Raw genomic sequence first — 14,269 nt, 5'->3', positions numbered from 1 at the left:
TAGTGTGTGAATCGTACAATATATCCAAGTTTGTACAATATATCCAAGTTAACAATTGTTAAGTGTCCCTGAGGTTATTGAATTGTCAGGAATCCTGATCATAGTACACCGATATGATGATTATTGACAGTTTGTAAACTTGTAAACAAGTGGCTCATGAAATATTCATTGATTTCCGTGATCAGCTTTGTGGTTTAGGTTATGCTCCGATTGGTGGAACTGTGACACCACAGACAGCTCTAACCACAAATACCAGCACAGACAAATTGTAAATACAATATCTACTGGTCAAGTTTGTGTATGGAAGGGTACAAGATCTAGATCTGTAGTCTACGATGAGTGTCTGACAACACCACACGTAGGATTTCTACAGCTCAGTGTGTATGTACTCACACAATTCTATGTATGCCGGTACATGAAATTAAGGGACTAACAAGATTTATTCTACATACAACTGTTTTACATTTCATTTGTATGGGCCCTTAAATAAAGCACTAGGATACCTTGCACTTTTCAAGTTGTTTCTCGGCTTCAGAGCTCTGCAGACGGACGGATTCTAATTTATTGGCATCACGCTCCTTATTTTGTAGCCACATGTTGATGCGGTTGAGACTAGAATGGAACAGTTCTCGATGGCTGACGTTCTCCGCGAAGAGTTTCTGTTTGTCCAAAGCCAATGCGTAAACCCTCTGGTGGTCAGCGTTGATCATGGAGACCCATTTCTCCACCATCTCTCGCTCTTTACGGGGCAGGTCTTGGACTAAGGCCTCGACCTTGTGACCGACATTTTCCAAGGTCATTTGTCTTGCCTCCAGCTCAACAACAAGCTCCTACAGAGACAGGGAAGCAAATCAGGAGCAATAATCAAAAGGTTTAGGTTCAAGGAATAGCACACATGTATCACACAGATATAGGAGGTCAACATATCCTTTGGAGTTTATTTCTAAATTTGCATAATGATATATAGACTAGTTCTGTTAATTAAGCTAGAATCCCATACAGTGCATTCTCTGGAGCTGTTTGATACCAGCAGCATGATGTACCAAACTTTAATCTCTTCTATCATCTGTAGGTCATTGTTGCTACCTACCTTCTGTTTGGTGAGCATAGCCTCTGCGTCCTTGACACTGTAACCGAGGGGCGTGTCCTGAGTAAGCTCTGCCTCCTTGTCACCTAGCCATTTCATGTAGGCATCAACTTCACCCTGGATCTCCTCCAGATTCGTACCCAGAATGCCGTGCTTTTTCAGACTCCGGGAGGCCCGAGCTTGTACATCACTGTGCCGTTTCTCAATCTCTCTAGTGAAACAGCAGAGATAAATAATACCACAAGGAACAGAAGAAATAAATAATACCACGAGGTTGGAATTAAATACTATTATATGGCATTGAGCCTTGCTAGTAGAGGGCTGTTCTATTGACTGATAGGCATACACAATACATTATTAACTTTAACTCAATGTTAACTAAGGCCAGCTGTAAATAGTAAATTTCATTACGTGAGCTAGAGCTTCATGTTCAAATGCCAAAGAAAGCAGTTCAATGCTTATAGGTCCTGAATACAGTAGAACATTGTTAATGAGGACTACAATGACTTCAGTTTCCAGATGAAAGAAAACCAGGCAAAGTATTGCATGGCAATCCATACAGAACCACAGGTAAAGATTTCTGTATGACCAACTTACTGTGAAGTATCCTGATACAGAAAACAGTATTGTTTTTGAATGATTGCAGTCCGAGGTCAAGATAGATACCAGTGACTTGTGTAGGGTACAATCCATTCTGTCATCTCAGGCTATACCTGTGTACTCCCATACCAAATTACTCCAGGAGAAGTAAGAAGATAAGCTTTGGGCAAACTTTTCAATGACAGAGGTCAAAGGTCAAAGCCTATGTCACAGTGACTTACTTTTCATAGTATTCACTCCACCACCATCATGAGATATACTGAATGTGGTATGCTTCTTTTTAAAGGTTAAGGTCAAAGCATTGTTAANGTAACTAGTGGGGGACTATTGATTGAGTGGTACCCCCTCCCCCTGGTAACTAGTGGGGGACTATTGATTGAGTGGTACCCCCTCCCCCTGGTAACTAGTGGGGGACTATTGATTGAGTGGTACCCCCTCCCCCTGGTAACTAGTGGGGGACTATTGATTGAGTGGTACCCCCTCCCCCTGGTAACTAGTGGGGGACTATTGATTGAGTGGTACCCCCTCCCCCTGGTAACTAGTGGGGGACTATTGATTGAGTGGTACCCCCTCCCCCTGGTAACTAGTGGGGGACTATTGATTGAGTGGTACCCCCTCCCCCCGGTAACTAGTGGGGGACTATTGATTGAGTGGTACATGTATCAGCTCTGATTTCAGCAATCCAGTATTCTATATTTTTGAAGTGTTTGTCAGCTCATTGGAGTTCTGATAAACAATGTTCCACTGTATTCATTTGTACAGTTTACATCATTTCAGCAGTAGGTAAAACTAACTTGATTTGTCCCTCCACCAGTTCACGGTCGGCTTGGCTGACACGTTTGAGTGTATCACCCGATTTTGTCCGCAGTCCATCCACAGCATCACGCCGGAGGTCAAGTTGATCAGACAGGTTCTAAAAAAATAAAACACATGTAATGTAATAACAATTATGAATGAGACAATTTTCTACATAATCTTTTAGTATTGCTTATTGTCAGAGGACTTGGTAGGTAGAGGATCCCTGATCACCTCTGACCCCTGACCCCATGTATCTACAGGAGCCCCCTCCAGGTAGAGGATCCCTGATCACCTCTGACCCCTGACCCCATGTATCTACAGGAGCCCCCTCCCCTGACAATGTATCTATGACAATCAATGTACAGGAGGTCGGAAATCTATGCTGTATGTTATTCAGGCAATGTCAATTGATTCAAACCAATGAAAATCCTCACAGGCAATTTAGCAGCTGGAGATATGGTAATATCTTTCTGTTATGTTACACCCTCAATGACTCGTGGAACACATAAACACAATAAGACAGAACGACAGAACAACTCAATACCTTCAAAAAGACAGAAAGGCAGAACAACACAATACCTTCAATAAGACAGAAAAAGAAATAAACTCAAAAGTGAGTCATTTATTAACTTTATAAAGCAGTAGAATGAGAGGTACAGCAATGGAAGTGACTTGTTTGGAATGAAATTGAAATCAGATAGGTTCTAAAATGAGCGTAAGAAAGTCGTTATCAAGTTCAAACATACTGGTATATAGGTACGCCTCACCAATGGATTTCAACGTACAAAGGCAAGCCAGGTACATTTAGGTAAGAAATTTTCAAATCAAACTCGATAGATAGCATATTGAAACAGGTAGATATAACATTGAAGTCTCAATACAATGTTATTAATCAAACTGAGAAACCACAAATAGATTTTATTTCCTTGTTTACACAGCTACAGGTGAGCAGTGACAGCCAATTTGTGAGTTTGACACAGGTGAATGGGCATCCATTGTCAGGTTACTACTCCAACAGATAGAGCCAAACAGGAAATCAGGCACCTACAGCCTTTTAATAGCGGGGTACCTGACTCTGAAATGATACCATTGGGTTGTAATCTAGAAACATGAAGAGGTATGTGGAATACATTAAGCTTGTGAGGCATGGCTGTCAACGATTACCTGTCAGTGTTACAGTGGAGCCGTTTAATTGAGATATATACCACCCCAGCGACCTACTTGACCTTTGATTGAGGGACAACACGCTAATTTCATGCTCAATGGATCCCCAGAGTGTGATATTATCTAATGTCTACCTTTATCTTACATCCTATAAATAGTGAATTAATTAAGTAGTGAACCAACCCATTTGTGTAACTACAGTACACTTTACAATACAACATAGTTAATATAGGGGGCATGTCGATGTTACAGGGTAAACATAGGGGGCATGTCGATGTTACAGGGTAAACATAGGGGGCATGTCGATGTTACAGGGTTGATGTAGAGGCCACGGCGATGTTACAGGGTTAATGTAGAGGGCACGGCGATGTTACAGGGTTAATGTAGAGGGCACGGCCATGTTACAGGGTTAATGTAGAGGGCACGGCGATGTTACAGGGTAAACATAGGGGGCATGTCGATGTTACAGGGTAAACATAGGGGGCATGTCGATGTTACAGGGTTAATGTAGAGGGCATGTCGATGTTACAGGGTTAACTCAGGGCGACATGATGATGTTACAGGGTTAACTCAGGGTGACATGATGATGTTACAGGGTATATATATATATAAATGCAGGGGGACATATTGATGTGATAGGTGAACTCATTTACCCCTGAAGATACTTTTGAATTCCTCCAATTCAAAGGTTGGAATAGTTCATTATGAAAGTTCAGGTATGAATTCGAATGAGCTAAGGTGGGGGGACATGTTGATGTTACAGGGTTAGTGGTGGGGTGACACGTACGTGACATGTTTGTATTACAGGTATTACAAATTAAGGGCTGATATAACTGTCAGAACATCATCATGAGGAATATATAGGTAAACTTAACATGGAGACTCAATGAAACACTGTTACATAAGGTATACCTGGTCCTAGCGACCAGTATAAATTGATCAATTGTCCAGTACACAGACACAAACAGATACCTACTCAATGTAATAACATACAGGTGTATACATACCAGGTGAACCAGAAATATTGTTAGAATCATCAATATCTCATAATCCCATACAAAGGAACTTGGTTGATTTATTTTACATCATGAATATTCATTAGGGTCGGAAGCTAAAGTCAGTCATGGATTTATAATAGCTGGGAATCTACGAATATTACCAAGGTTTATCTGTGATATATAACATAAGTTTATCTGTGATATATAACATAAGTTTATCTGTGATATATAACTTAAGTTTATCTGTGATATATCACATAAGTTTATCTGTGATATATAACATAAGTTTATCTGTGATATATCACATAAGTTCATCTGTGATATATCACATAAGTTTATCTGTGATATATAACATAAGTTTATCTGTAGAGAATACATTGTTTAATGTCCCTGTAGATAATACATTGATTGATGTCCCTGTAGAAAATACATTGTTTGATTTCCCTGTAGATAATACATTGTTTGATTTCCCTGTAGAAAATACATTGATTGATGTCCCTGTAGAGAATACATTGTTTGATGTCCCTGTAGAGAATAAATTGTTTGATGTCCCTGTAGAGAATAAATTGTTTGATGTCCCTGTAGAGAATAAATTGTTTGATGTCCCTGTAGAGAATACATTGGTTGATTTCCGTGTAGAAAATACATTGTTTGATTTCTCTGTAGAAAATACATTGTTTGATGTCCCTGTGGATAATACATTGTTTGATGTTCCTGTAGAGAATACATTGTTTAATTTCCCTGTAGAGAATACATTGTTTAATGTCCCCGTAGAGAATACATTGTTTAATGTCCCCGTAGAGAATACATTGTTTGATGTCCCTGTGGATAATACATTGTTTGATGTTCCTGTAGAGAATACATTGTTTGATGCCCCTGTAGAAAATACATTGTTTGATTTCTCTGTAGAAAATACATTGTTTGATTTCTCTGTAGAAAATACATTGTTTGATTTCCCTGTAGAAAATACATTGATTGATGTCCCTGTAGAAAATACATTGTTTGCTTTCCCTGTAGTAAATACATTGTTTGATGTCCCTGTCAATAATACAATGTTTGAAGTCCCTGTAGAGAATACATTGTTTGATGCCCCTGTAGAAAATACATTGTTTGCTTTCCCTGTAGTAAATACATTGTTTGATGTCCCTGTAGATAGTACATTGTTTGATGTCCCTGTAGACAATACATTGTTTGATGTCCCTGTTGATAATACATTGTTTGATGTCCCGGTAGATAATACATTGTTTGATGTCCCTGTAGAGAATACATTGTTAATGTCCCTGTAGATAATACATTGTTCGATTCCCCTGTTGAGAAAACATTGTTTTATTCCCTTGTAGATAATATATGGTTTGATGTCCCTGTAGATAATATATGGTTTGATGTCCCTGTAGAAAATTTATGGTTTGATTCCCCTGTTGAGAAAACATTGTGTACCTGTATTTTGTTGTAAGAATGTTGCATCACAAATTTTAAGAAACTATAGATTTTTTTCCTGCATAATCAATAAGATATTGATATGTCAAACCTCCTTAGTGCGACTTAATTAATACACAGCATGTTAGTTCCTGGCTGCTATGATCCTTTCAGTCTATTAGCTGTTCACCGATGGAGTTCTCAGATAAGTATTACATTTTAATTAATGATACATTACAGGTACATCTACTGCAATCAATATCCACCCACTCAGACAAGTTACACCAATACCTGGGTAGCATGCCTCCGGATACAATTTTATACATGAATTCACTATCTTTATTGAAACCCTGATGCACATTTCTTCAACATTCTACATACATATATTAGTCGACTTTAGCGAAGCAGCAGTACATTATTTAATTATACGGCTCGCGTTAAATTCCTCTACATCAATATGTATAAGAATAACATTTATGATTCAGTTGAACTAATCCAACAACATGTACTTACTATTTCAATGATTTATCAAATATAAATAATGATGCAAACATTTTTAGCTTAAAACAGTTTCCTATAGAACTGAGAAGATCAGATTACTCGGAGCCAGTCATCGTAAGAGGTAGATCCCATGGCCATAGGACTTACATTTGATCAACCTTACATGAAGGCTGAGGGGGGAAACCTGCTCAAGGGGATGTTTCTGATTTGTCGTTGGTGGTGTCAGTAGTAGAATTTACATGGTACACTACACTTACAGCTTCCGACCAGGTTAACTTGTGGCATTGATGTTCCGTGCTTTGAGGAACATAAAAAATGTCTCTAACTTAGTAATATCTATATATCATGCCCATCTTCAATCCTCACCTAACTTGACAAAGTTTGGTGAAATCACCACTGCACTGTATACACAGAGTACTGGTAACTGCTGATCTCTAAGGATAGGACTGAAAAACCAGCTCAGTGAAGTATTCATTTCATATTTTTTCTTTTCAATCTGACCACAATGGATTTGTTTGTTTAAATTCAAATATAAGAAATAATCGCATAAGGAGAAGTGCTTAGTCTTCAGAGCCACAGTGGGTACAATACAGAGGCTTACCTATATCAGTGTGTAGTATAGGGGCCAGGGAATTCACTCAAATACTACGGAATGTGGTCAGTCAATAAAAACTATAGGTATAAATTAAAGCTTGACCAGAAAAATTGGCCTGAACACTGATGGAGGTCAGTTACGTAAAATGTATATTTAAACTTCACACATTTGGGCGGTCAGCAAAAGGATAAACAAATGGACATGATGTCTCCATACTCAGGGTTTGTTTATGAAGTAAATGAAAATTTAATCTTAAAGTGACATTTCCACACAAGATAGAATGTTCACAACACTGCTGTAATAGAGAAAGTGACACCATAAGGACAACACCACCACAGGATTTCAATGACACTGTTGTGATAGACATTTTACATTTATTTTGCTTAGTCAAATACATTTTCCGTGAGATTTGTTTTCTTGTATAAACTATATTACAGTCTAAGAACATATAACACAATAGTGTATAGATATATTGTTATGGCGTCTTACCAGTCTGTCTACCAGTACGTTTAACTGGAATCAAATTGCTTCACCTTCAATACTGAACATGGTGTCTCAACCACCAAGAAGTTTTTGTTTTGTTTTCAATCTTAAAGAAAATAGGAACATTTTCTATGCTGCTGCCTCAGGGATATTTTGAATCCTCATGTATAATTCCTTTAACAGTTTCAAACCTAGGTACCTATTTCTATTACAACTATTCCAAGCTGACCAGACTGTCTCTATCAACCAGCACCACAGAAAACTGTACAATAATGCTGGATTAATGCCAACACCCGTCTCTGATTAATAAGCTCCTTGTGTATATTAGTAGCTATCAGGTTGGATTTAAGGAACAATTAGATATGAAAGATTTACTTGTACTTAGGATATTGTTTTTCCCCGATACGAGGTGAATACTTCCCATTGATAAACCTGTTTTTAAGAGTAGAACCAGTGAGACGTGTGTAAATCTCCTGTGATAATCTCACTGCCCCTTATCCCTGTCTATATACTCCACCGGTAAAACTTAACCACATTCCTCATATTTCCTTAAATATTTGATTTCCTTTGTTATCATAGTTTTGGATTATTTACTCATAACTGAAGTTGATTTAAACTAACCGAATCAAAATAGCTCAACAGACGTTAAATTACGGCTGAGTATTTCCATCAGTACTTTATAGCTTGTTGAAATTGTAAAAGATCAATCTCCTCTGCTTTCAGACATTTTAAGTCCTATGCCACTGACCTTCGTTACTTCTTGATGACCTTGTTGCAATTAACGTTTCACAATTTAGAAAAATGTTTTTCAAACCAAAAGGCAAAACTTCATAAAGTTAAACTGTTCTTACATTGTTCATATGTACACCGATTGCAGTGTTTAATAGAAAAGGGAAAAAAACATTCTCTAGACCTCTAGGGCACTGAAATAATTCTCTAGACCCCTAGGGCACTGAAATTATTCTATAGACCTCTAGGACACTGAAATCATTCTCTAGACCTCTAGGGCACTGAAATCATTCTCTAGACCTCTAGGGCACTGAAATCATTCTCTAGACCTCTAGGGCACTGAAATCATTCTATAGACCTCTAGGACACTGAAATCATTCTATAGACCTCTAGGGCACTGAAATCATTCTCTAGACCCCTAGGACACTGCAATCATTCTCTAGACCTCTAGGGCACTGAAATCATTCTCTAGACTTCTAGGGCACTGAAATCATTCTATATAACCTCTAGGACACTGAAATCATCCTATAGACCTCTAGGACACTGAAATCATTCTATAAACCTCTACGGCACTGAAATCATTCTATAGACCTCTAGGGCACTGAAATCATTCTATAGACCTCTAGGACACTGAAATCATTCTATAGACCTCTAGGACACTGAAATCATTCTATAGACCTCTAGGGCACTGAAATCATTCTATAGACCTCTAGGGCACTGAAATCATTCTATAGACCTCTAGGACACTGAAATCATTCTATAGACCTCTAGGACACTGAAATCATTCTATAGACCTCTAGGGCACTGAAATCATTCTATAGACCTCTAGGGCACTGAAATCATTCTATAGACCTCTAGGACACTGAAATCATCCTATAGACCTCTAGGACACTGAAATCATTCTATAGACCTCTAGGGCACTGAAATCATTCTATAGACCTTTAGGACACTGAAATCATTTTATAGACCTCTAGGGCACTGAAATCATTCTATAGACCTCTAGGGCACTGAAATCATCCTATAGACCTCTAGGACACTGAAATCATCCTATCGAACTCTAGTACACTGAAATCATTCTATAGACCTCTAGGACACTGAAATCATTCTGTATCTATACAATGTTTATCAATTAAACGCAAAGTTGGACCAGTCATACAAAGGTTGATAAGCCTTGATTTATAGAGAATTCTGTGCTCTATATATGTTGGTACAAGCCCTAGGTCCAATATCTCTTGAACCTCAAATTGACACTAGTTTACTGCTGTTGCTATTACACTTATACAATCAAGGGAGAGAGGAATTCCTTGGGGTTTCATGTCTGGCCTGTCCCCCATCATACCATCAACAGCAATGAGTTGGAGCATCAGTGTAAAACACAGAAACGTCACATTGCTGGTCCAAACAGAGCAGGACCTACACAGCATCTGATGTTTGGAATCTGCTGAAGATGAATCTATACTGAAAGTTTATTTGGTCTAGAACTTACACTTTTCAAAACCTGTTTTGTATTTCAGACATTCTCTATTGACCATTATACACGAAAATGTACTTTAAACATTCTCCACCTTCTGTTCCATGTAAAAGTTCACAAAAACAAATGCTACAAAAGTATAAAGGTGTTCTTATCCTTAACCTTTTGAACTGTACATACTTAATGGGAATTCAAAATTGTAATTGATAATGATATCCAAAATTATATCACTTTTACTTTTTTCACCAACAATTGAACTGTTGGGTTCTCATGTTTACATATGAATACAAGTCTATGATACTTTTCTAACAATACTAATCAATCCCAGTAATCAAATACCATTTTACCACAATGAGCAACTGAATATCACGTTTTGAAGTTTAAATGGTACAAAATAACTTTGTACCAGATGTATAATAACCATATACACCAATGACCTCACTCTCAGATGAAAGTTACAAATACCAGCTAATTTCTGCTGTGTAACAAGTGTAGCTATGATATGACTCAGAGATATTATGTCCTGCTAATAACGATATATGGAACTCTCCAGTCAACGTCTGTTTTGATTTAAATAGTATAAGATAAGGATTTGTGGGTTAAGTTATGCATTATCATGTCCTTAAATCTTCAATTTGTTTTGTTAGATATACATGTACCAGCTATGTATTAAGTAAACAGCACACAGAGGTACACACTGTAAGTATGCATATACAAAAACACATGATTTTGGAGTGTGGTGAACATTATGTACTGAGCTATCCTTTTAAGTCTAACAGTTATACAGGCAATTTCTCTACCAGTAAAAGTCAGGTGACCGATGTACCTGTACATGTATTGAAGTAAAAAATACAACAAAGTGAGCTTGGGCCCACATATATAGCTATACCCCTCCCCCTCCTCCTCCATCGTCAGAGATTGTGTATGACTTTAACCTTTTAACCTTGACTGATGATCACCAAAATCTAAATCCCATGGTCCCTGACAGCTGTTTTTCACTCCCTCCTCCTTCAATACCTGTTTCTACAATGTATGTATAGAATATGACTGTTTAAGTTTTTTGTTTTATTTTAAAGGTATTTTCCTAAGCACATCCCTGAGAACGTTGGTAGTGATTTTTACTTATGTTTGACGCCTGTTTTACCTCTACCAGAAACGGGTTATTGGCGGGTCAATGTCTAATGGAATACATACACATGTACATGTACTACACCTGGGGGATGATCTAGCTAGACAGACTGAACCACGGACAACAGATCTAGCTAATGACACATCCCATTGACCATGACCATCATTTACATAAAGTTAACATTTACCAGGCATGTCCAGAGTGTTTAACATGTTCAGTAATTTATTATCTCATTTGGTTTTCAATACATTTAATGAACGAATGTATATTATGAACCATTCAGAAGAGAAAGCACCCAGCCATATAACATGTTCTGTGCTGTCAGAGGAAGCCAACACTTGTTATTACTGACCATTACAATTACCTGGGAAATGAATAAATGAACTAACAATGAAATACCAAAAATATTTCTCATGAAATTTGCAGAGAACAAATTTTGCTATTAAATCTTTCTAACAATAATACATTTCAGACTGTCTGTACCCCAAAAGGCCACTGACAGCCATGTTGATTTTTCAGATTTGGGATTAAAATCAAACTTGAGCAGGTAATTGATCATGTAAATTCCTGAAAATCGTTAAAGGTAACGGCATGGAAACCATTTGTTTTGTCAAAGATTATGGAGGTTTCCTACATGTCACCTCTCTGCTTTGTAGGTGATACAAAAAGGAGGTCAGGGTTATTTTACCATTCATTATAGTAAAGTCAGTAAAATACAAGTGTTTTCAAATCTCTCAGCAAACACGTTCAATAATGCATGCTGCTGTAGATACAAAAAAGAAAGGTTTACAAAAGGTCTATTTTCAGTGAAGGTGAGAGATATATTATTATTGATTTTGTTGTCAAAGCAGTTAAATTAATATAAATTGTGTCACTAGAATATTCATCAGGATATATGCTTGTTTAACCTTATTTCTTGTCATGATAAATTCGCCCTCATTATGGAGCGCAGAAGAAGTGGAATTAAGTTAAACTGCAGTGAACATTTCTTGGTAAACAGTTTACTGAATATTTGAATTTACAAACATGCAAATATGTTAATTGGTAATTACAAATGTTTCATGTGATTTTAATGTATGGGACCAGTTAGTAGGTGAATGTTTCTGGACATGGGCTGTTAAAGTCAACCACTTCTCCTCCTCAATAATAAGTATTGAAGGATGTTAACGTTTGCTCACTGAAGGGTAAAACAACCCATTTATAGTTCCATAAAACCCACACTTATCTGTATTTCAGTTTTACAGACAATCTGTATTACAATGAAATTCTATGCTGTTTACTGGACTTACATGTTCAATGTCTACTGTTGATCTAATAACAGTTTACAAACATTACAGGTGATGTCCAGGTGGGCTATTTGGATGTGGAGCCTCCATACAGGACCTCGGCCTATCTATATAATTACATCAGGGTCAGTGGAACTCTTTGTTGTGTGAAGTTATTGCTCACTTAATTACACATTCAGTAACAGTGAGTCCTCAAACATTTACATCCTTATTCCATGGGCTAGATTTCACTATGATGTACTTTTCTTTAAATTCTGAAGTTGAACACAAATATTTGAAATTGGAAGATTTGAGCTTACTCAGTTATTTTCGATTTATACCTAACTTTAAGTATTCATTAATTATACTGACAGATTCTCTGTTATTTTCGAACTGGTGGACTATTTAATTCTGTACCTTATGGCAGACCACTGTTTCAGCCAATACAGATAAAGGGCACCAACGACTTAACACTATATCATCACCACCAACGACTTAACATTATATCATCACCACCAACGACTTAACACTATATCATCACCACCAACGACTTAACACTATATCATCACCACCAATGTCTCTGTGGTAAAATATTTGTTTCAGACATTTTCAAGAGAATTTTTCATAAAAATCACATGTTGCCATGCATTTGACAGAATCATGTCTGTTTGAAATTTAAGGGGGGGAAAAAAATTTAAAAAAAAAATAAAAAAATTGCAAGGTTCAAACTGACGGGTAACCTTTACATACAAAGCCTACACTTAACCAATGTTGCCATACAAGAATTACACAAGCACAGCATCAAAATCGGTGTCCAATTTATAGCCACAAAGCCTACGGATAATTTGACAGGGGAAGTTACTCTCCTTTAGGTTACTCATCTTTTATATAGAGGGGAGATTACTCCAAGTCAGTAAAAATATGAGTAGAACTCTTCTGTGATTAAAACTGATTTAGAGGTACTCTTTACCTTAAAGGATACTGGCTGATGTAGTGGTACTCTTTACCTTAAAGGATATTGTCAATGCATGTACAAAGGATGATATTCAGTTCTGTGACCGAAGTCTGTCACAATCATGCTGTAATGGATACTTATCAACCTTACAGAAAGTTACATCCAAAGATATATTTGTAAATATAAAGCAAAATCATGGTGAAAAAATCAACAGTCTAACAAGCACTTCTCTGCCACTTCCTCTGATAAATTCATATTGCAGGGACTGTCCACTTTGTACCACAACATACTAAGGTAGGTAAGGTACACATTTCCCTTAACTTACGGGGAATTTGAAATTAGAAAATTGAGTGATAAAGCGGTAACTTCTGTCGAAAGCTTATTGACATTATTGCCGTACAGATGATCTTGGGGTGCTCATTAAATATTTAGACAGTCTTTGTACACACATTATGATATACACATGACTGCTGCAGGTGTAAAAGCTGCACTTTATAGTATATGGGGATAATTAAGGAAACCAAACATCAAACAATTGGTACCTGCCGCCCTATAGGTAAACCAACCTGTTCTATCTGAAAACGTCTTACCTGTACAAATTAATAAAGCCAACGTTCACCCAACAGTTTGTACCTTACCAGGGTAACAGTTCTGTTAAATGATTTATACAGGAACAAAGATTACCTGTACTAATTAATCCCAACTGTTAGATGACCATCACCTGTCCCTTATTTAACAACTGACTTAGCGAGAATTGGTAACCACCAAATAATTACCTCATCAGTCCTAATAAAATTGTGCAGATGTGACTTTCTCCCCCACCAGACAGAGATATTGACAGTTCCAGCCAGAGAAACATTTTTCTGTCTCACCCCAGATAGATATAAACTAACATGAAACTTCAGCAATGTTATAACACACGAGCCTACCGCACTATAGACCTAGGACAGTGTAATCATTTGTCTGTTTCTTTCCTCCTTTTTTTAGCAATTAAATGGATTTTCAAATATGGATAATTCTAAAAGCACAACAATAACACTGCAATCATTGGGGTAAGGGATATAAAAGGGAGTGAAGG

At 37.2% G+C, this 14,269-nt stretch overlaps 1 protein-coding gene across 3 annotated transcripts in view; it reads right to left on the bottom strand.

Moving 5' to 3' along the window:
* The window catches only part of LOC110446497 (nesprin-1-like), a 323,100-nt gene that overhangs the window by 104,892 nt on the left and 203,939 nt on the right, over nt 1–14,269 (bottom strand). For all 3 annotated transcript variants that reach the window (XM_021491669.1, XM_021491670.1, XM_021491668.1), the window contains 3 exons: nt 2,482–2,600; nt 1,091–1,298; nt 504–830 (listed from right to left, as the gene is read on the bottom strand). In XM_021491669.1, coding sequence (XP_021347344.1) covers nt 504–830; nt 1,091–1,298; nt 2,482–2,600 — 654 coding nt within the window. The remainder of the gene's footprint in view (nt 1–503; nt 831–1,090; nt 1,299–2,481; nt 2,601–14,269) is intronic.

The sequence above is a fragment of the Mizuhopecten yessoensis genome, unplaced genomic scaffold (assembly GCF_002113885.1).
Source record: "Mizuhopecten yessoensis strain PY_sf001 unplaced genomic scaffold, ASM211388v2 scaffold2741, whole genome shotgun sequence".
Lineage (NCBI taxonomy): Eukaryota > Metazoa > Mollusca > Bivalvia > Pectinida > Pectinidae > Mizuhopecten > Mizuhopecten yessoensis.
Note: the sequence above shows the minus strand (reverse complement) of the source record. Positions and strands in the feature narration are given on the sequence as shown.